The sequence below is a fragment of the Syzygium oleosum genome, unplaced genomic scaffold, assembly GCF_021117445.2.
Source record: "Syzygium oleosum isolate NSW1041296 unplaced genomic scaffold, Sole_v2.1 Sole_v2.17, whole genome shotgun sequence".
Classification (NCBI taxonomy): domain Eukaryota; kingdom Viridiplantae; phylum Streptophyta; class Magnoliopsida; order Myrtales; family Myrtaceae; genus Syzygium; species Syzygium oleosum.
Window position 1 is genome coordinate 4,419,871 of NW_026607501.1, and position 22,619 is coordinate 4,442,489.

At 37.9% G+C, this 22,619-nt stretch overlaps 1 protein-coding gene and 1 long non-coding RNA gene across 8 annotated transcripts; one reads left to right on the top strand and one right to left on the bottom strand.

Annotated features, from left to right (window-relative positions):
• The first annotated feature begins 745 nt into the window (after positions 1 to 745).
• LOC115676734 (transcription factor TCP12) lies at positions 746 to 2,595 on the top strand. The gene is made up of 2 exons (XM_030599716.2): positions 746 to 2,194; positions 2,343 to 2,595. Exons 1-2 carry the CDS (start codon positions 1,115 to 1,117, stop codon positions 2,409 to 2,411), a joined length of 1,149 nt encoding a protein of 382 aa, XP_030455576.1. The 5' UTR covers positions 746 to 1,114; the 3' UTR covers positions 2,412 to 2,595.
• LOC115676697 (uncharacterized) lies at positions 2,343 to 21,636 on the bottom strand. Of its 7 annotated transcripts, none has more exons than XR_008818274.1 (8): positions 21,122 to 21,636; positions 19,496 to 19,681; positions 19,074 to 19,404; positions 17,512 to 17,812; positions 15,664 to 16,808; positions 14,842 to 14,893; positions 4,830 to 4,876; positions 2,343 to 3,169 (listed from the first exon to the last, which is right to left on the bottom strand). It is a non-coding gene; the product is annotated as an uncharacterized LOC115676697 (long non-coding RNA). The 7 variants fall into 7 exon arrangements; XR_008818276.1 differs by lacking the exon at positions 2,343 to 3,169 and adding an exon at positions 17,866 to 17,940 and having other exon boundaries at positions 4,371 to 4,876; positions 17,512 to 17,749; positions 19,090 to 19,404; XR_008818272.1 differs by lacking the exon at positions 2,343 to 3,169 and adding an exon at positions 17,866 to 17,940 and having other exon boundaries at positions 4,372 to 4,876; positions 17,512 to 17,749.
• Between the last annotated feature and the right edge of the window lie 983 nt (positions 21,637 to 22,619).

Below are 22,619 nucleotides of genomic sequence, written 5' to 3' on the forward strand. Positions count from 1 at the left end.
ACAACTCCGTTCGTATGAATGTCACTTAAATGAATTCATAAGAAAATTCGCCACGCATCATTTTATAAGGGAAAGTCTATTAAACCTCTTCATCGCTTGTTAAATTAGGATCGGATACAAAACCGGATCACTTAACGGTATCTACTCAAAGTTGTATTGCAAGAAATTAATCTTTGTATAAGGTCCTAGTCTTATTTTTTTTGGTCGGGATGTACAAGGTCCTAGTTTTTTTGTTTTTTTGGTCGGTATGTTTAAGGTCCTAGTTGAACTAAGCACTTGCGGCAAGGAAAGCAACCCTAGTGCACAAGAAGGAGAATGTCAAGTACAAATTGGGAGCACAAGGGCCATGATCATCTCTCCCTCTCATTCTTTCTCTGTCCATTGTGGATTCCATGCAACTCTCTTGTTGATTGAAGGGCCTTGAAAGCAGGGGGAACTGAGGGAGTTCAATGTCAATCTATCCCACCAGCAGCTATAACGCGTGAAGTGGCACAATACCAAGACTTTCCCATCCACTCACTTCCCCCACAATATGACTGCCTGTGTTTTCCCAGCTTTCCTTTTCATGCTCCAAAGCTCAAGTGCCAACTTTTGCTCCAGCGAAAAGATGACGCCTTGTCGCCAAGTATATTCTTAGAGTCTGAGTTCTTCATCTACTCACACTCCCCCATTTAAAAGTGTGCCCCTCTCTCCCTCTCTCTCTCTCTCTCTCTCTCTCTCTGTCATGGACACAATGGATATTGCCTCTCTTCTCCATCATCCGCTGTCTTTCTCAAGCTTTTAGTCCTTTTGCCTTCGAAGCTAAAATAGGCAAAAACACACCCTCAATCCAAGAAAATGTAGCTTGGAGCTCTATATCTACTAAGAAAATTCTTACTAGAGCTCTAGCTAAAAGCAAGCAAAGGCGGAAAAAAGAGAGAAAGAAGGAGCGGTAGTTTTTGGGTGTCTCTCTCAATTCATTGTTGCTTCGTGCAGATATTTGGATTGGTGAAAAGGATGGAGCTGTTCCTATAGATAGTACTTTCCTTTTTTTATGTCACTTTCCAACTGTAACCGAGAGCCAGCTGCCAAGTCTAGGGTTGTGTTTCGTGCAATCTCAGCTTGAGGCCCAAAAATGTTTCCCTCAAACAGCAATGGCATTGACCCCATCTCTATTTGGGATGGCCTAACAATTCACCACAAGCCCCTTTCAAGTGATGCCATCCCAAACTCCAAACAAGAAGACCATCTGGTTCCTCTCTTCAACATTCCCTCTCCTTTCCTTCACTACTATCAAGATGACAGCTCCTTTCTTGATGACCTTGACCTCTTACTTCCACGGTCACAACAGCCAGTAAGTAGTGATGATGCGGCAGTGGTAGCTAATAATACACTCACGAGCATGGTGGATCTGAACAGCAGCGTCAATGCAAATGAAGCATCAGCAGGAGGAGGCAATTCGAAGAAAAAACATTCCACTCCCGACCTGGGTCCTAGAAAGAGAACCTCAAAAAAGGATCGGCACAGCAAGATTTATACTGCTCGGGGTCCGAGGGATCGAAGAATGAGATTGTCCCTTGAGGTCGCCCGCGATTTTTTTGATCTCCAAGACATGCTGGGATTCGATAAAGCGAGTAAAACTGTCGAGTGGCTGCTGTTACACTCCAAGTCTGCGATCAAGGAGCTTTCGGGAGGCGTTGCAAAGATGAACAACAGTTGCACTGCCGGTAGCTCATCTTCTACATCAGAGTGCGACGTGGCGTCTGGAATTGATGAGGCAGCCGGTAATGGGGATCACTCGGCCAGTGTCACTCAAGAAAAGCCACCGATTAAGGAGAAAAAGACCAGGCAATCCCGCAGGAATTCGTTTTACCTGCTTGCAAGAGAATCAAGGAAAAAGGCGAGGGCAAGGGCGAGGGAGAGGACCGAGAAGCTGTGGATGCGAAGACTCGATGGACCGAAACCATGTGGTGAAGCAATGAAGACCAACTTGAACAAGAGAAGTAGTCTGTCTGAAACTTGTGAAGAATCTGGTAACCAAGGTAGCAACAACGTGAAAGCTGCCTCCGACTTTCTAGCTCAATCTGAAGAGCCACAGGAGGAGAAGAACCTAGGAACAACAGGACAGATTGTTGATGATTCTTTGGCAATCATGGGCAGGTGGAGCCCAACTTTCAGTTTCAACAATCTTGCAAGCACTGGAATCTCCCAAGAGGTAAGTTTTGAAAAATATTTATTTCATTCACAAAATACCAACTGAATACCGAATTATGTATAGCTCTAGCTTTTATGGTGTTGTAATAAGTGCACTTACATGTGATTCCAAACTATTTGATCTTACTGCCAATTGATCTTCTTTGCAGCTTGAGTTCAGAGAGCTTCATCTCTTTGTCAAAACGTGGGAGGCCTACAACAGTCCGTATCAGTGCTAACGGAATTATGGGTATATTCTCGAACATTTGATGGCAGCTGAATAAATACATGGTGGTAGAAATTGGTGAGGCTTTTTCCTTTGTGTTTGGCATGTATTATAGGCATGTGTGTCACAATTGTACAACTTATGTGTGGACTAGTGTGTTCCTTCAGTAAATTGTCTGCAATAATATGTGCTTCTATTATGTACTTCTCCTATGTCTGACCGGAAATGAAGAACTTAGAAGAATACAATTTGACCCAGAAAGGATAGATAAGGAAGGCTAATTCTCCAATCAAGAAATATTTTCCGCGATTTATCTAAAGCTTCACTCGTTGAAAACCCTTATTTTATCATTGTCTACTCCGTAGAATTTTGAAATAAAGTAATCTGGTGTATCCATTGCATGGAAGAACATAGCTTTTTAGAAGTGATTGACTAGACAAAGGGCACTTAAGTTGTCCACTATCCAATGAACTTGTGTTTCACCAGAGTCCACAGACGGAGAGAAATATCATGATTGTTTGAATACCATCACAGTTGCAGATGCAGATTGCCTAAACTTTTCAAGGAAAATCAAAGCACATACAATTGCAAACCACATGAAAGAGATGCAATATAAGAACATAAAATGGAGATGAAATTATGTACCTCGGTAAGTGCCTTAGATGCCTCTCCATGAAATTCATCCGATGGTCAATATAATTTGAGACCATTTAAAGATTATTATGCAACTCATAGAAATCTATTCATCTTCTTATTCTCAAAATGATGTCGCTGTGACAATCAAAAGAAAGTTTCAGTCTAGAAAAGCATATTGTAGTGAAAGGAATTCACATCATTTAATCTGTACATGTGATCTTACGATGAAACCAAGGAGAATAAAACAGAAACTAAGAAAATTAGAGTGATAAGGTGGCTGAGCCTGAGTTCCTTTGTTATCAGTTATTGCAAATTTCTGATAGTAAGACCTTCCAAAAACATGATTTCATTACATCCAGAAAAGTATGAGCTGTGTTACTTCATGTGATGGTTTGTTAACACAAGAAACACATGATTAATATACTCAGCTGCTGATGATCAAATGCATACGTATTTCAGAAAATGCAAAGCGAAGATGATATAGTGATTGCTTAAAGCGTTGTAATGGTTGACCAGAAAAGAATGGTTCCGTTCCTTGTTATCGATTCTGTTTTGAAAGAGAAGAGCTCCTACTGATCCTCAGCACCTTTATGCACCTCAGCAGTTAAGTGGTTAGGGATGGATCCTAGTAGCTAGTTTAATTGGCTAGAGTACGTAAAAAATGACATGATTTATAAGCTTGTTTTATGTTAAAAAAGTCTTTGAACTAAAGAGTGCACGATCAACTTGCTTTAGCCTCGATACTGATTGTTTGGCAAGGAATCAAGGAGTTACATTCAATCGTGCCACAATTAGATAAAATAAATATGACATCTTTTGGCTTTCTTTTCCAAATAGTAAATGTTGCAGACTCACTATCCAGAATTTTAACTAAGTTTGTTTCTCTTATAAGCTACTTGCCTTTAAATGTAGATGGGATAATGACACAAATGGTCCTTAAACTTTGGCCTAATGAGCAATGTGATTCCTGAACTTTCAATTTGTTCGATGCGATCCCTGAACTTTTGCCCAATGTGTAATGTGGTCGTTGGATTTTTGGTACATGTTCAACTTAATCATTGAACTATATGAAAATGTTCAATATTGTCCTTCCAGTAATTCAAGTTCAGGGACAACATTGAATATTTTCATATAGTTCAATGACTAAATTGAACATATAATAAAAGTCTAGAGACTACATTGAATAAATTAAAAGTTCTTGAATCACATTGCATATTGGGTAACAGTTCAGGGACCAAATTGCATATTGGGCCATAGTCCAGGGATCATTGTGTCATTTCCCCGATGTAGATATATGTGTGAACCATCGAGATACCAGCACATGATACCCCTACATAATATAAACCAAATATTTCCAACAAAGAAAAGATGTTCGTCACATTTTTAGAGATGAAAACTCTAATTAACAGGATTCCATGAGCATTTCAGACACTATTTGTTCTAAAGAGCACACGAGGGCACCAATTTAACTTGCAATTCGTAGCTACTGTTTTGAGGACAGTAATATCAAAACAAAGTAAAATAAGCGGGAGTTCAAAATGACAAAATTAGCATTGGTCATCTATTGGCAAACATCAGACAGTGAGCTTTTCACTAAAACATTTCCGTGAATAAAATTTTGGACGTGTTTTAGCATATACTTAAGCTGCATTCATCATAATTCTGAACACCTAATTAAGGGGAGCTTTGAGTAGAATCGGGGCTTTGTGACATAATAGCCAACCAATCAACACAGACAACCAGCCGAGAATATTCATCAACTTCATTCATAAGTGTGATCAGCAACTATATATACCTATTGCTTCATTCTGGAGACGTTTTTCCTGTCGTTGCGTTTATACCCTGACAAAATTGAGAAGCAATATGTTTAAATGCAAGGCATGGCAGAATAAACGAAACTTATGTCATAAAACGACCTACAAGATATATTAATATATAGGACTATACAATGCATTCTCTAATAAATTAATCATCTTAGCCATGACCTTATGAATCGTGTAGAACTAAGAAACATGATAAATATCAATTGCATAAAATTTGGATTGCTTTTCATCTATATTATGTTACTAATTTCAGGATATTGATTTTGTACAACCAACTCAATTTCTTAAATAAGGAGAATCAATGTACATAAGGTTTCTATTTTAATGGCATCATCCAAGAATCTGGGCGGATCGATCTCATGATGGTCAAATATATGGCATCTCCTGTAAGATGTCAATATTGTCTATACCACCAAGGAACAAAGCCACTTTGTCCATTCTTCATCCTTTTTAAGGATTCAAAGCAATTTCAATGTCTTCCTCAGGAATGGAAACAGTACGATCTTTTAAGATTCTAGAGTTGCTGATCTTAGGATAGGTGGAACATGTGGGGAGAGGGACTAGCTTTATACTGTGCTTGCTCACTGAAGCATCAGTGGACGACATTTAGCTCAAGCCATAAGAATACATAAAGATTTTGTCCTCCAACAATTATGATGAAAAACGAATTTCTGTAAGCTGAGGTCCACCATCTTTATGTTGTGCTCTGCATTTTGACATGTTTTGATGCTCTCATGATAACGTTGTTTGATGCTTTTTCAGCCACGCCCCTTGATTTTGCCTTTGAGCCTTATTTCTTATCTTATTTGCTTTTACTTATAAATGATATTCAACGGAAAAACATGAGCCGCATCTTCACCGTGTGCTTATAGGGCTTGTCATCACTTGCTTAAGTCCTTTGATACTATTTAAGGGCTTGCAAATAGCATAGTTGGTCTTTGGTACAATAGCTAAAGGTGTTAAAGACATAACAAATTAGAGGTTTATGGGTAGTATAGTAAAGGCTGACTCTGCTGTTTCAAGAAACTCTGTTGCATGATCCTTTCTCGGACTGGTCTTCTCCATAAAATCTGGATCCGTTGAAAATCATGTTCCATTAACGTTTCTAAGGAGATGCTTAGGGAGACTCGTTAATTTGACTCCTACTTCTTGTCCATATCTGTTGTTCTAATGCGACACTCACACCAAGTCACTCCAGATAATTCACGTTTACATGGGAGCACTCTTTTTCCAACATTTTACCCCTAGGGTCACTGGTACATGAGACATGAGCAATACTTTGCTTACCTCAACAAGAAAGTACTTTATACATGAACGATGTGACGCATTAACATAAAATATGTGAATACAGCCAATGTATTTACTAGTAATATCAGATTCGCATGTTATATGGTATCGACGATTAAAATAGTTACCCCCATTTCCAGACCGTATTTGATTGTGAATATGTCATACAAAGAATGAAAGGACAAAAGGAGCTGTAGGACTTGGGCAATGTGAGCATGGAGTTGATCAAGGTAATTTTAAGACAGCCAACACACAAGTGAAGCAAGGAAGATCAGAAAATCATATCAGTATTTCACTTCATATGGTCATGACCAAAAAAGTCTTGGCAGCTAACTAATTGGCAATAGGGTAGGATAATTCTCTTGGATATATGATCAGTAGAACTTTATGCGTCCAAAGGTGAACAATATCTGTAGTAAGAGGACGTGTACAGCGGGCAAGAATTTGCTATTAGCAGCAATTTATGGTTTCGAAGCCCATCAGCTCATCAGTACTATAGTTTTGCATCAAATTTATGAACAACCTCCCTTTACTCAATATGAATATTAGTCTAACAAGGAAATTGCTTGCTTCGACTTTTGTTACCTAAATCCCAAACCTAAGCACGTAGTTGAGCCAATTATTAAATGGGACTCACAAAATTTACCTTAGCGCTTCCCAATCTATTTTCATGAAAAACATCATTTTCACAAGCATCGGAGCATAGTACATTTTAGTACTAAATTCCATCCTCAACATAGATTTAGAAATTATTTGGTATAGCTTTGCTGCAATAGCTTTACATGTGAAAAGAAGTGTTGCGACTTTTATAAGATATTTCGCAAGTATCTCACGGCAGCTTTTAAGAAGCTGCCTCATTAAAGTCACGGTGCTTCACAGCATAGCTACAACACACTATAGTTCAGTTACAGCTATTCCAGACGGGCTCTCAATAAGGAAATAAAAGAGAATTTGGAACGTCGTTCATAGTAAATTACAACATAGCACAACTCGAGATTAGTTACAATTATACGAAATGAGACTTCATCGAGGAAATGAAAGAGAAATTGGCATGTGGGCCCTCATAGGATAGCACATCGCATGATTAAGTACCGAAGAAATTCTAAAAATAGAATTATGGTAAAGATATAAAAAACTATGACATGAAAAATGTAGACGGATAGTCAACAGAATTCAGGAGAGAAAAATTCGAATTGACGTCAAATACTTAAACAACATTGAAGACCATATGGAAAAAAAAAATGGAGTTCTGTCGACAGCTCCAGGAGAAAAGACAGAAAATGCAGAATAAAGTTTTTCGAACAGCAAATATCTAGGATGAACATCTAAATCTATCTTACTCTTCCATGCTGATCTTAGAAATTAAAGATCCGCATAGCAGCCGGAAGAAAAGAAAGCAGAACATCATGTGCATATCTAAATAGCAGGCTCTAGATGGTCATATTATGAAGCGAACCATGTTTGAGATCCACCGACTCTCCAGCACGATGTACTTGACGTTAGGTTTAGATTTTCCTTTTTCATCAAACCAGACAGATATTCGCCATGGCTCACTATTATTGGCATGAAGATCTAGAAATAGTTTACTAAAATAAAAAAAATCCTCAACCGATCTCAAGCATGTCCAGCCACCGAATTTTCCATTAGATCTCCTCAAGTTTATCGAGTTTATTCAGAAGAAAGAACCAAAGATCAGGCACACCAGAACCTCAGAAGAGAGAGAGAGAGAGAGAGAGAGAGAGAGAGAGAGAGAGAGATCTTCTCCAGCTCCTAAAGCGCAGATCTCACCAAAACCACTAAACGGTGCCCTAAAATGGTAGAAAGATCTTCTCCAGCTCCTCAAAGACAACTTTTTTTTCTAAGAAAACATTTTCAGACAAAATTAGCTACAAGCTGTGGGGTGGGCGTGAACACCCCCCCCAAAAGAACCAAAAGAAAATTGAGAAGACAGCAAAAATACTTTTTGGAACCCTAGAAATGGGGGATGCTGCTACCAACCAATTGGGCAAAAAAACAAAAGGGAAGAAGATGCCATAGCAGTCCTCCTCATGAGATGTGAGAATATTTCACCGTTGATGCCGACAAGAAAAGAGACAAGACCCACAAAGAATATAGTATAATACCCACCACCAAAGACAAAGGAAGCTGAAGCTGCCAACAAACCGTCCAAAGGGGGAGAATCATGATCACTTTCGAAAACCCTAAGGAAAGCCCTCGGAGAAGGAAGGTCGGAAGCAGAATAACAATTCAATTCCAGGGGAAAAAAGAACAGGAAAAGAAGGCGTTTCTTGCGCTTAGTACAGGCTCTGGAAAAGATGCGCGTCTCAGAACTGATCTCGACCGTCAAGAAGTAGATTTGGATGGAGAGAGAGAGAGCAGTGATCTTCCGAACAGTTCAAATTGTTCGCCAGAAACCCTAAGAGAGAGAAACAGCACGAGGAGAGAGAAAAACAGGGGGATGGAATCCATGTGAGACTCCAGAAAGGCTCCAAGAATGTGAGGATGTCGGACCAACTGGAAGGTGAACCGTGCAAGGCAGGAGAGCCAAAGGGAAGTGACCCATGAGAATAATCAAAGGGCACTCAATATAGTGGGGGTGAGCCTATGATCCCTCATAAATATCCCTCATATATATTGTCCACTCCGCGGATTTTCACCCTTAGATCGAAAAGCAGTACTACAATCATCACGTCAGATACATTGAACGGCTAAAATTAAAACCGACATGGAATCGACATCACTCTTACTTTTGTAAGCTTGGTGTCACTTTTTTTTTGGAGGAACTTTTGTCCTGTTCACACCTGCACCAGAACCCTTATCTGCCCTAAGTTCTAAGGGAATCTGGTGGACTGAGAAGAAAGGAAAAGGATCCCTTCAGATTAATTGGGGGCACTTCATTTTTCAATTTTCTCTTTTCACGAGTAAAATGGACAATGTAGTCATTCTTCATGAATCATCAACAGCTACGACAATTAGATTTCCTAATTTAGCACGACACAAAAGAAACCCTCGCGACCTTAATTAAATTTAAGAATGTTTTGAATCAATGTCGGGGGGCCATGAGGGTTGTTATTAGGATTAGTATAGAAGTAATATGACAAATTGTTTAATAAATGTTCATATTCAAGTTGTCAATCAGAGCTAGCCTCACCTCGCGAGTAATACTCTCTAATCTACTTATCCAGCACATGGTCTGTAAATCAAGAAGGGTATGCCGTATGGGCTTTCCTAAGGAAAAAAATTTCTTCTTTTCTAATGCCCTTAATAGACTAAAAGCCAAAAAGGACACATTACTAAAGAAAGAATCTTTGCATGATTAGTGTTATTTTGAGAAATACTTAAATTTGAATGTAGAATGTATGAGAGATGCATGGGACATTATAAGAAGCTGTGTAGACCATTTTAAGTTACCATTTTACCCATTATTAACTTAATATATTACAATCATCAATCTTATAAGGGCATGCGCTTTATTGAAATTTTGTGCAAAATTCGTTCCTCATATGGTTGCTCGGAAAGTATTTCGAAGGCAGTTGTTAACAAAATATAGAGATCACATTTATGACATGACAGTCCTTTCCTTCGGCGCTAATTTCGATTATAGTTGCTTAGTGTTGCAGTCCCATTACCTTACTCGGTATGGTAACTTGCACTTCTTCGAACGAGTACTCTACCATAGAATTTGCTCCGTCTATACCAGCGGCATTAAAGAACAAAAACAAACGAGACAGAGATGACAAGTTGAGAGTGGAATGATTGACTGTAAATCAAGCGAGGAGGATGTGCAGAAATGAGACGGCGGAAGAAATCCGAAAAGAAAAGAAAAGACTAACCATTAAAAATCTAATTATTGAGTTGACTAAAAAGTTCCTGATTACCATAACATTCTTCAAAAGATTTATACGTGTTTCTCAACAAAGCCGTTGGCTCATGAAATTCAATTGCCGTCATTAGTTCGTTTAATTGGCATATGGAGAAAAGATTTACAGGCTCAATTAATTGCACACGGCGACAAATCCTATGTCCAAATCTAGATTTTTCAAAATAATTCATAAATTCAATTCTTAACTTATATTTGATAAACTAATATGGATTAATTATATCTCGTAAATGGGTCAGAAATGAATTTAGAATGATAAAACCCAAAATAGTATGTGTTAAATGGATTCACAGCTTATTTAGACTCAAATTATCTCTACGACTTTCTCTTCACTTTCTTGCTCTCACTCAATCTCACACTCCCTTGCTCACTCCACGCTCTCATGTTAGTTTATATATGATTTTTCCTAAATTTGGTTAAATATAGAAGTATTTTAGCAATGTGAATTAGGTTGTGTATGGGTCATTAAATTTGTATTACATGAAAATGGGTCAATTTGGATCGAACCATTTTCGACCCGATCCAAATCCACCTATTTGACTGGTTTTACCAAACCTAATATAGAAATCATAGATAAGAGGTCCAGGGTCAAAGGGACATGTGATTCAAATTCCCGTGATCTTATCAAACAAATTTGCATCCAGTGAGATCCATACGTTACAGGAGCTTCCTCTGGGTTATGAGTTTTATTGGGCTCTCAAGGAACTTCATGGAAGAAATTTTGCGAATAGCTGTGATTAAATTGGCTTGGAGCGGTTCATTGGATTATATTTGGCATGCTCGAAGTGATGCACTTAGGGAAGGCATCTTCACACGTTGGCAAGATTGTTAAGTTGGTGCTCTCAAGAGAATTTTATTCTTCCACGTGCAATTCGTAAATTTTCAATAAGTATTTAACCATGACTTTAATTTTTCAATCTTGTTGGTTAATTTCCCAACACTTTTTATGAAATCGCCAACTTCTTTTAATATCTTACGAACAAGTCGAATTTTGTTCTAATACTTACCAATTCTTATTTGCAGAATTTACCAACGTTTTGATTTCACAAACTTTTATATGAAAAATACCAACATAAATTAGAGTGATTATCAACTATTGTCATATTAAAAACCAACTAGTTTTAGCTTATCAACTATCATTTGAGTTAGCTACAAATGTTTAGTTATTCGTTTTTTTTAATTTATTGACTTTCAATTGAGTTGTAAATTTTTATTTGCCTTGTCAAGCAGCCCTACATCATTTACTAACGTTTTTTGAGTTTATTAATCTAAATTAGCATGACTCGCCAACTTTTCGGCCAATAAATTACCAACTATTATTGGGTTACCAACTCGACATTTTTTTATTTTTTTCTAATTTTGCTAATATTTCTTATCATTTACAAGTTTTTATTTGCATTTTTCTTAGTCATGTCTTAGAGTTACCAACTTTTTCTCTTTTTAAGTTACCAACTCTTTTGACCAAAAAAAAACTTACCCACTCGTTGTAGATTATCAAATCTCAATCGTTCTGTTTACCAAGTTTAGTTTTCTTTTAATTACCATTCTTAATTACTCCTTAATTTACCAACTCTTATACGAAAGTACCAACTTTAATTTAATTGATTTATTAATTATTTCATGGTTAAGTTATCAACTAGTTATTGGGTCACCCAATTTTATTTTAGCTAGTTATGAATGTTTGTTTAGTTCCTTTTCATTTATCTACTTTTCCATTCGTTGCTTAGTTGGGAATAAAGTTGGTAAATCACCAAATAAATGCTTGTAATTTCAGATGATAGTTGATAATTTAAGGTGTCAATGATAAAATTGAATACAAGTTTGGAATAATAAAAGAAGGTTTTCTTTTATAAAAAACAAGAGAAGTTGGCAATAAAAAAATCAAATAAATGTGGGCAAGTAACTCAAGTACGAGTTACTAATGCAAAATTAGCCAGCAATTCAATCGTAAAAATAGTCGGTAAATAGGGAAAATATAAATGATGACTCAACAGTAAGTTTGCTGAATTTAAATAAAATAAATAAATCTCGGTAAGTAACTCAAACGAGAGTTGGTATACCAAAGATTTAGTTGGTAACTTTATTGTAGAAAAGTTGGCAAGTCACCCAAAAAAAAAAATTGGCAATTTCATACTATGGTCAATCAACTGAAGGCGATGCTAAGAAAAGTATATGAAATAAAATTGGTAAAAGACAACAGAAAATTTATTTGATAGAAATAAGAGAAGTTGGCATTAAAAAATAAGGAGTCAAACAAACATTGGTAACTAACTCGAATAAGAGTTTGTATTTAAAAAAAAACAGATAAACATCAATAAATAACTCAAATAGGAGTTGGGAAGGAAAAACTAGTTTCCAACTTCATCGAATGAAAATTAGCAATTGCTCTAATTGGGGTTCGTAATTTCTAAAAAAAAGTTGGTGAATTTAAAACTGGCAAACAAGGTAAATAAAGATAGTATCTCAATAGAAACATTGGTGAATTAAAGAAAAAGCAAATAAACGTTGGTTATAAGCAACTCAAATGAGAGTTAAAAATCCAAAACTAGTTGATAACTTAATTGGAGAAAAATGACAAATCACTAAAATAAAAAGGCCGATGATCTCATATAATAGTTGGCAATTTTAAGGTGCTCAAACGAAAAGTAAATTAAGTTTGTAAATAATAAGATAACTTTAATTTTTATCATATGAAAGAGAGATTAGTAATTTTTCAAAAAAATCAAAATAAACGTTAGTGACAGGCTCAAATAGTAGTTGGCGACACAAAAGTTGTTCGTAACTTAATCAGATGAAAATTGGTACTCTCTCTAATTAAGGTTTGGTCATTTCTAAAAAGGGTTTGGTAAATTTTAACGGGTTGGCAACCACGGTAAATAAAAAAGCCGGCGACGTTATTGAAAAGTCGGTAAATTTAGAAAATAAAAAATCAAATAAACAAGGGTAAGCAACTCCGAGACTTGGTCGATCAGAATTAGCTGGTAACTCGATGGAAGAAAAGCAAAAAATAAAGATTGGTAAGTTTATATGACGAGTTACCTGAGAATGTGTTATGAGATGAGAGAAGAAGCAAAGAGAAGCGGGCTAGGAAAATGGACAGATAAGGCCCAATGAATTAGGCCTATATTCAGAATAGGTCTCCAGAAGCCCCACTCCATCAGCCTTTAAAATAGCGGTGGTGGGGGGGCCCCTTCCTGAATGAAAACGCGAGCGGGCCCCACCGCTGGCAAGCTGGACTTGGCCGATTTTCAGCCGTCCGTGGAACTTAGCCTAGGCTGTGTGTAGTAGTAGATCTGGTAGTCATAGATGAAAGGGCCTATAAGGCCGTGCAAGTAGTAGTGACCAGAAGACCTACTCAAGGCAAAGGGGGGTTCCATCACAATGACTGTACATGTTAGACATAGTATCGGGTAGGGGCCCGACAGCAACGATAAACATTAGACCCCAAATCTTTTTGAACAATGACCCCCAAAAAAAAAAAAAGCTCCTTATCCAGCCCCGTGTATGGTAAAAAAAAAATTAAAAATCAAATTCTACCGATATCATTTTTGTTTTCCCCGAACATGGTACAAATCTTGTCATCAACCGGCTCTAGGAACTTATCGAAAGTATTAATCAAGAAGATTTTGATTTTTCAAAGTATTGATTGCACATGATTTTAATTTTTACTTTAGAACATTTTTAGCGTTCAAGAAGTTTGCAATAACTTCATGAACGCTAAAAATGTTCTAAAGTAACCGACTTCTTGAATGCTAAAAATGTTCTAAAGTACTTGATTAACAAAAGAAAAATGAAAAAAAATGCCCCTACGTCACTTGTTGTGTCTTATTAAATATATCTTTGATAATGTTACACTTTTAATTTGAAGACAGACACTTGTTCTTTCAAAGCGTTCTTCTCTAAATTTTCAATGTCTGGGAAAAAAAATGTTATTGCTCCTTTTATTTGACGTAATCAGTACCCGAGGGTTACTTTTCAAGATCCCTTAATCAAAGTTTTTATTTTTATTGAAATTCATTAGGGCATTTTTTATTTTTAGGTCAAATTTTCACCTTCAATCTCTTTTCCAGAACTATGGGGCAATGACAGCCCCTCTTGAGTTTTTCTGATTTTATTGCATTATTTATTATTATTATTATTATTATTATTATCATTGTTATTTGACCATCCACCATGGACAAACAACAATGCACAACAATCTCTCCTTCTATATAAACTAAACAAGAGAGAGCTCAAACATTAAGACCTAGTCTATGAGGCTCTTCAAGCTATATAAACTTATTTGACCACAACAAACCCCTAATATTAAGAATTCAAGTTTCATATATTCACCAGTGTGTTTTGATATGACTGATACCGTGCAATGGTATGTTATGGTTAACAGCAACATATACAAACCCCGGGAAGATGCAAATATACAATACTTAAAGCATGAGTAACTAGCCTAACACATGAGAAGTTTAAAGTATGATCAATCAAAAAATCATAATCAAATTAAACTTGCTTTTACTCGCCGGTACCCTCTAGTTTCAATCTTGGAACGAATGGGAAGAGTAGAGAAGTATAACAAAATGGAAAATAGAGCATACGTCCCTCAGGTAAAGGAAATTGCAGATAAGCGAACTTATTTACTCTTGATTTAAGGATTATAACTACTCGCTCTCAAATTAATTGTCTGTAAAGCTATTTGTATAAAATCTTCTTTACACCGTGAGTACGCTATAATTACTCCAACAACATGTTCAATATTTGGGAAAGACAAAGTGATATGACGAGTAAAACAGAAAAGGCTTTAGAACGGCATTTCTTGTGCTTACCCCAGAATTGTGCAGCTCCATCTGGTGCCAGAGCTTCACACGTAGACAGGGACTGAAAATAAGATGATAGAGGAAAACCCATAAGTATATTGACAAAAACAAAATGAGATTAGACGCCAGTACCAAGAACTCAGATGAAACTCAGTTTTGCCATTACTAATTCATTACCGAAAACTTAATATACCCTGCAACGCTCGTAAAACAAAGTTTCATGACAAATCTGATTGATGAGATGTTATTGTGAAATTCATACGGAAATTGTAATAAGAGTGGTTGACTTCACTATCCATTTTGTCTACCATCCCCTTCAAGCTTTTAGAGATCTTTTAAGGTGCACAGGTGCGTATCGTCTCTTAGCTTTGGGTGGGATTTTTTTCTGACGCCAGTATTAGAATGGACGTAGTCGAATCTCAACCTTCAAATATATGAACCCTCTCGATTTGGTGTTTGAGACGACTAAAAATATGGTGTACTAAATCTAGATAAGATTTTCACTAATTGCAGTAAACCTCATGTGAGACTAACTTCTTGATTTAAGATATAATTGTACACGCATCCGTTGTGTAGCATTTGCAGAATTTGATCCTTCACCTCCATATTTTATCTCAATGTATATCCGCGTCTCCTCATAATATTCAGTAATAACGTCAAAACCTTTAACAAGTGACACGAAGCTTAAAAGAGATGAAAATATCTCCATGCTAGTCAGTGCACCAAGTAATAAGTCCCCTTTAACAACGACCAAAAGCCCATTTCCACTCTTTGAGCACGAGTATATTTGTGGGTGGGAGAGAGAGAGAGAGAGAGAGAGAGAGAGAGCACCTCTAGGCTTTCTAAACCTTCTTCTTTGTTGAATGCAGGGAATGGCTTCCATGGCGAAACTGTGCCAAGAACCACTCTCAAGAAAGTGGAGGAGCTCCATGCACCACCTTCAGGGCCAAGATTAGAGAGAATCAGAGCTAGCTAATTATGGAAGTAGACCAGACCGCGACCCATCTAGCGAAAAAAGCGAGGAAACACGAAGCATTACTCAAGGCGTGGATTTTTTCCTTGCGTGCGCGACCCGCCACTATAGTCGTGCAGAGACGAAGATTGTGTCCAAATGAGTTAAACAGTAACACCGACATGCACAGGATCCCTAGGGGCAGCCTTTTCCTTCATATGGTTGTTACCCCGGAAAGCGCAAAGCCCAGGCTTTCATGACCTATTTTGCAGAGTCAGGTTTTCATAGACAGGGCCGTACACAATGCCCCCCTGCAGTACTCACTCACCCGGGAGAGCCGCTCAGGTCTTGACTTGACTCTTTGTTGCCAATTCTTTTTCTTTTTCTTTTTTTTCTATTACATCTAATCAGCAAAATCTTGAGATGGAAAAGAAGTATCATAAAAAAGGAGAACAGGAGAGAACGACGGTTGCTGGAATTGACGTGGTGTTTTGGATGAACTTGAGATACGATGTCGACAAATCAGGCCAAGAGGAGCCGTCGCTCTCTTTCCTCTGATTTTGGCTTTTAATTCCGTGTTTGCTTGGTTGTCTTCAGCGCAGATAGAGATCCGGCGGAAAGGCTGTGCGTCTTCACCTTCAACGGACGATGGGTCATGTCAGCCTTGCCGATGCCGCCGATGCCATCGACGGAAGTGGATCGTGCCATCCTTGCCGCACATGCGTGAGGCCCCGACCCTTGACCCTCGACCCTCATGCCATACTCGTGCAACCGTTGCCGACGCTGCCATCGACTCTGACGGACGAAGTTTGTCGTTTCACTCTCCGCCTTTGCTTTCTTGTTTCTATTTATCTTTTTTGTTAAACGATATTTTCAGACTTTCAAAAGCTTTATAACCGGTATCGATACCAATCCAATAAAGTTATCACCACCACTGATCAATGGTCTTTTGAAGTGGCCAGTATCTATTAGAAGCGTGAGAGCAATTGTCCTGAGCATTGCCCTATCCCAGAAACTAGGAGCACTGAAACCGCTAGTTCAAAAAAAAAGAGAGTAAAGAAACAGTAGAGTAGGAAGCAAGAAAAAGTGTAAAAAACTATACTGTACTTGTATTCCAAATTAAGGTGATGATACAAAAGTTGCCCTCCTTAACATCTAAGCTTTCTGACCAAAAAAAAAAAACATCTAAGCTTTTAATTTTGACATAGGACTTACTAGGGAAAACATAGTTAAAGGGGGTATACAAACCATTTAGTTCCTAAGTTTTAGTGGTTGTACAATTTAATGCTTCAATTTTTACTTTATGCAATCAAGTCCTCCAATTTTTTGAATTTATCTAATTTGGTCTTCTAGATTGTATTTTGAACAACAAATTCTCTAACCATCTTTGATTAATACAATTTGAATTTTTTTTCTTATTATTACCATTTTGGTTTTTTTGCTCATTTGGTGGCAAATGAGTAGTAGGTGTCACTTTTTGTCACATGAGCAATGTCACGTCGCTATTTGATTTGACAATGAGTTAAATACATATTTATTGTTTTAAGTTTCAGCTTTGTACAATTTGGTCATTTAATTTTTGTTTTTCTTCAATCAAAGTTTTCTAACTTGTTGGATTTATGCAATTTCATATTTTAAGTTATATTTTATGCAGTCAAACCCTCTTTAACTTTTTTCAACTTAGAATTATGTACACGAGTGTAAGTGGAGCTACAGCATTTACGCACCTCGCAATCACGTGTCCTGGAAGCCTTCCGATGTACGAGAAAAGGACTGCCTCAGACTGTCGGGGGAAGTAGGGAGGAGCAGCTATTTTTGACTAACTGCATCCTCCTCCAAGAACACTTCCAGAAACAAATCTCCAAGCCCTCCTAGCAAAAATCCCCAGCAATTACTGCGGGAGACATATCTCGCTATATTTGGTAGATCTCCATGTGGGTTAGCCGTAAATCTGTCATTCGCATCCTAGCATGGTACACGAATACAGGAACATGATTAATAAAGAGTAGATAGCCGTCGTACAGGAACCTAAAGAAGACAAAAGGCAAGGAATTGTTCCTCGGTAAGAACTCAGAGCTCACCAAGAAGAGAATGGTGCACGTCAGGCTGCATGAGATCACGGGATACTAAGTAATCATATAAAACGCACAGGCTGACTATCAATAAAAACCCCCCAGGATATTATCTCCGCATTAGTTAAATTGATGTTTCTTCGGAAAGCATGGGGTTCCATATTCCAAATAACAGCATGCGCAAAGAACAATGGTAAAGCCTCCTTTATCGCACAGGCCATAGCAGCAGATTACAATAGTTCATTTGCTAGACCAACAAGACATCATCTAAGCTTGAAAACAGACAGACTAACAGCGGCATAATGAGTTACCCAAAATTTTCGACTAAAACAGGGGTATGATTGATTTCAAACAAGTCAAAAATTAAGAATGGTCAAAGGGATCACAGGGCTCAATGAGGAAACATGGTCATGATACTCGGAATAGAATGGAAGTGGGGTGGTCGCAAGGGCACTCGCATGCGTGTGTTTTTTCTTAAGTATCTTAGCTTCATGATCACCCCCTCAACTGACTAAGGATTGAATATCTTAGCCCGTAAACATGGGAGTTAGGACTGCTGCTCAGGTAGTCGTACAAATATTCAGATAGTCCAACTATTAAGAATGTTCACCAAGCCAAGCATTAACTAAAAAGGCAACTACACAAATAGGGTTGGCAAAGAAAATTTTTCTCGCTGGGAACCCGGAAACATGGTTATCTTCAGAAAATTGCAAGGCAATTCTTACGGAATGTCTTTTTTTCCCGCTAGAACAATTCTTACGGAATGTATAATATCAAGGAAGAAAGCTCTTGCTCAAAACTGGAGAAGATAGGATTCTAGAAGAACTCAGGATGCTTCTTAATTTAGTTATACATCCATCTAACTTTGAAAGAGAAGAATTGTTTGCTCAGAAAGTACATATGATGCATTGCAATTGCATCAGAAACGGAAGGTAACAAAAGGAAAAAGGTAAAAAAAAATTCGGTAACCAATTAAAAGCCTATATCAAAGGAATCAAGAAAACTCTGTTCCTATATCATTGACATCATCAGGCCATGTCAGTGTCATTCAATCCAAAAATTCAATCGTGACTCGACAGGCAACTTCATACTTCAAGACAATGATGCAAGCCACTTCAACTATGAGAAGAAAAATATCAATGCTTAATCAAAATTAAATTTGTACACTGATGCATAAAAAAAACAGTCCCTTATTACTCTACATTACAGGACAGTACCTTTACTTCACCTCACCTAAGCTGAGAGCGGCCAGCCCCTGGCAACAAGATACAGTCCGCTGACCAACCTCATGTAGTCTGCTTCAAGAATTGGGAGCAACGAAACTCAGGACTCAAAGCAAAAGGTGCCAGAAATGACCACATAGAGCAAGTTTCTATTCTGGAATCTAATACATCGTGCAAATTTGAAAGTATGGGGAGAAGATCTCGTGTCGCACAAGCTGCAAGCAAATTCTGCCCGTCTGATTGAAATCATTGAATCCTCTGATTTCAGCAGGTTGTCCTCGCAGTTAATGCCATCTCCATTTATGAAAGGCTGATGTTGAAATTTCTGCGGTGAATGGAAATATGGCCAAATGATCCACATGTTGCTGTCATTAATCTTGACATCTAACTTTCTGGCAAGTTACTCATGAGTGTACCTTATTCTGTCCTTGAACGTGCGTTACTCAAATAGCATGTAGCCAGCAGGAGCTACTGAAACATCGGTTCGCAACAGCTAAGTGAGTCAAGATGCCTGACTGTGCACCTTATTTTCGAGCACATTGTGCAAGGCATCTGATGGAGCCCCATCAAAGTTAGATGGCAAGAGCTGGAGAAAGATGATGCTGCAAAAATAGATAATCTGCACTGTCAAATTCCGAATACAAAGTCAATTGTTGAAATTGGCCTAAATGAAAGGCGACAATTAGCTAACTATATATGAGAAGAACACATCTATAAGATTGCAATTATACTAAAATGTGGTACAACTATGCTCAATGTTAATGCATAAACGAGACTACGCTATATAATCAATTGCCCTTGGGCCCCTCCAATTCCTTTTCAAGACTGAAATCCTGGAAGTTTGATCAAGAGGCTCTTCAATATATATATATATATATATATATATATATATATATATATATATACACACACACACACACTTCAAAAGGCTTGCAAAAGGCTTGCAGCATCTGCAGCAGAAGGTCCCTCTTTGAGCACGTGTCGATTGGAAATTCCAATTGCTTTTGTTCGAAGCAATTTCCAAACAAAGAGACAGAAATTAGGATGGGAATTTGTGGCCTAGTGGCAATTGGGTTGGAAGTGCAAGCATGAATTTCAACATCCTGAGGCTCATCAAGTTTACCAGGCGTAGGGATAAACTCTGTTCTAATTGTTTCTCTGAACCAGAATATTGATTCCTTAATAGGACGAAGAGTGGACCACTTCCAATCTATGAAGTACAGAAGAATCCATCAATATAAAAACTTAGACCTCCTTACAACTTTTGTTCTTTTGAGCCATCGTTACAAAAACAAAAACAAAAAAAAATAAAGCAAAATTTCACGGGGAGTTGCTTATGATCAGATTTAAAAGGATTCAGAAACAGCTAGTCAAACAATAAAAACTCGAGAAGAAAGATACACGCGGACAGAAAGCGAGCTAAAGTGTTCTGCTGATTCGCTAGTTGTCCTCACAAATACTAGAAGAAAACAGAGAACCGTAAATTCAAGAATCCGTATCGACGTAGCCGACGTAATCCACCGCTCTGCAGAATACTGGAAATCACACAGAGATTGGCAGCTTCATTGATAATCTACACCAAATTCCCAAGTCATAAAATCGGCGAAAACGCAAACCACGAAAGGAAATTGAATATAAAAACGCGAGCGCTGATGAGAGAAAGAGATTCAACATCTAAACAAAATTTTCAAGCAGTTAAAGTAGTTGAAGACCAAACTAGAAGATCAATGACTCGAGGCGCGAAGCAGCTCTCTAGATTTAAACAGCTAGAATTTCGTTCCGATTTGGAAATCGCGAACAGCCGGACGCAGACCTTTCCAGCAGAAATGCAGGCAAAGTAGCGACTCTCCGTTAAGTTTCTAGCAAGCAGTTAGACATGATTTCCATCTGTTCCTAGAAGACAATCCCCCTGAACTGATCAGTCGCTACTGAGATTCAAAAGGAGATCAAGCGAAAGCCGCATACATTCACAGATTAACAGATTGCACCAGAAAAAGCAGATGAATCAAAAGACATGGAGGAGGCAAAAGACAAGCGGTCACCGAGATGAACGGAACCGCAATGCGACGCGGCCTAAAATCCTTGATCCAAGCTACGAAGCCATCGGTCCAGATCAAACGGAAACTGTACGGGACTCATCCGCGGGAGAGCGCCGGAGAGCAAGATAAGATCGACACGCCGGCTCGAAAACAAGCGATCGTCCATTCATCGACAACAAAAAGCTGCCGTTGTTCAACACAGAGCCGTTCGTAATCCAGGGAGACGCGCGCGGAGAAACGCGCACCTTCGAGCCGCGCATCCGAGCTCCTCCGACGGGGCCGCGCCGAAAACGAACTCGGAAAGGCCGTCCGACATCCGAAGGTCGACGGCGGCGACGGCGCGTCCGGAGAGGGACGACGGGCGCGCCGCCGGCGCCCGAGAGACGGAGGAGAGCGTTCGAGAAGGCCGGAGGCGTTTCGAACGGGAGCAGACGTTGAGGGAAAGCGAGATAAGAAGGAACAGCACGCGCGAGGAGAGAGAGAGAGAGAGAGAGAGCGCGCGGGAGAGTGTCCAGGGGCAATGCACTGCACTGGCATAAGGATGCACGCTCACGATCGATTGACCTTTATAATTACCGAATCGTACGGATCAACTGTAAAAATGGATAAAATGATTGCACTCATTTCCATAATATCTTACCTGAAATTTCCTAAAAAAAAATCGCCTTTTTTTTCTCCTTTAATTCCATTTGTTTCGCGAAAAAATAATTATTTAAAAAATATTCTCATAAAAATAACTATTTGTTTCGCTTTCAAAAATCAATGAAACTGTTTAGACATAGAAGGTGTGTTCGTTTCGCGAAAAAAGAGTAATTTGAAAAATAGTTTCCAAAAAATAATTGTTTGTATTGTTTACAAAAATAAATAAATGAAAAAAAAATTTGCATTGCCCACAAAAATAATTAGATATGGATTGTTATCGATGATAAAAATATTTTCCGTTGATTAATTTTTCTAAACGATATAATCAATTAATTTTTGAAAAATAGTTTTCAAATTACTCATTTTTCGCGAAAGGAACACACCTAAATTGTTGTCGACAATAGAAAAAAATTTCATTGATTAATTATTTTAAGCAATATAGGAAATTATTTTTAGAAATTTTTGTTTTCAAATCCTCCATTTTCTACGAAATAAACGGAGCCTTAGCTTAACATGTTTACTCCATTCTCCTTCAAAATTATTTCCGATGACCAATTTAAGTGATGCTAACACATAAAGACATTAAGTCTCGAATTTTTGTTTTTAAATTAGGAAAAAACATTAAAATGACTCCGTCAAAAAGGTCATTGGCAAAGATTCCGAAACCATTGGAAAGAGTTCGGGAGAATTGATGTGTGTGATTTGAAAAATATTTTCCGATGACCAAATAAGGTGTGTTTGTTTTGTGGAAAATGAATGATTTGAAAATTATTTTCTTAAAATTGATCGCATGTGTCGCTTACAAAAAATGAATAAACAAAAATTATTTTCATCGTTCACAAAAAAATTTAGCAATAAA

What these genes read in the sequence shown, in the direction of transcription:
- LOC115676734 (XM_030599716.2), top strand. Translation starts at nt 1,115, where the DNA reads ATGTTTCCCTCAAACAGCAATGGCATTGACCCCATCTCTATTTGGGAT. An exon ending in GCACTGGAATCTCCCAAGAG is followed by an intron (nt 2,195 to 2,342) that starts GTAAGTTTTGAA and finishes TCTTCTTTGCAG; the next exon opens with CTTGAGTTCAGAGAGCTTCA.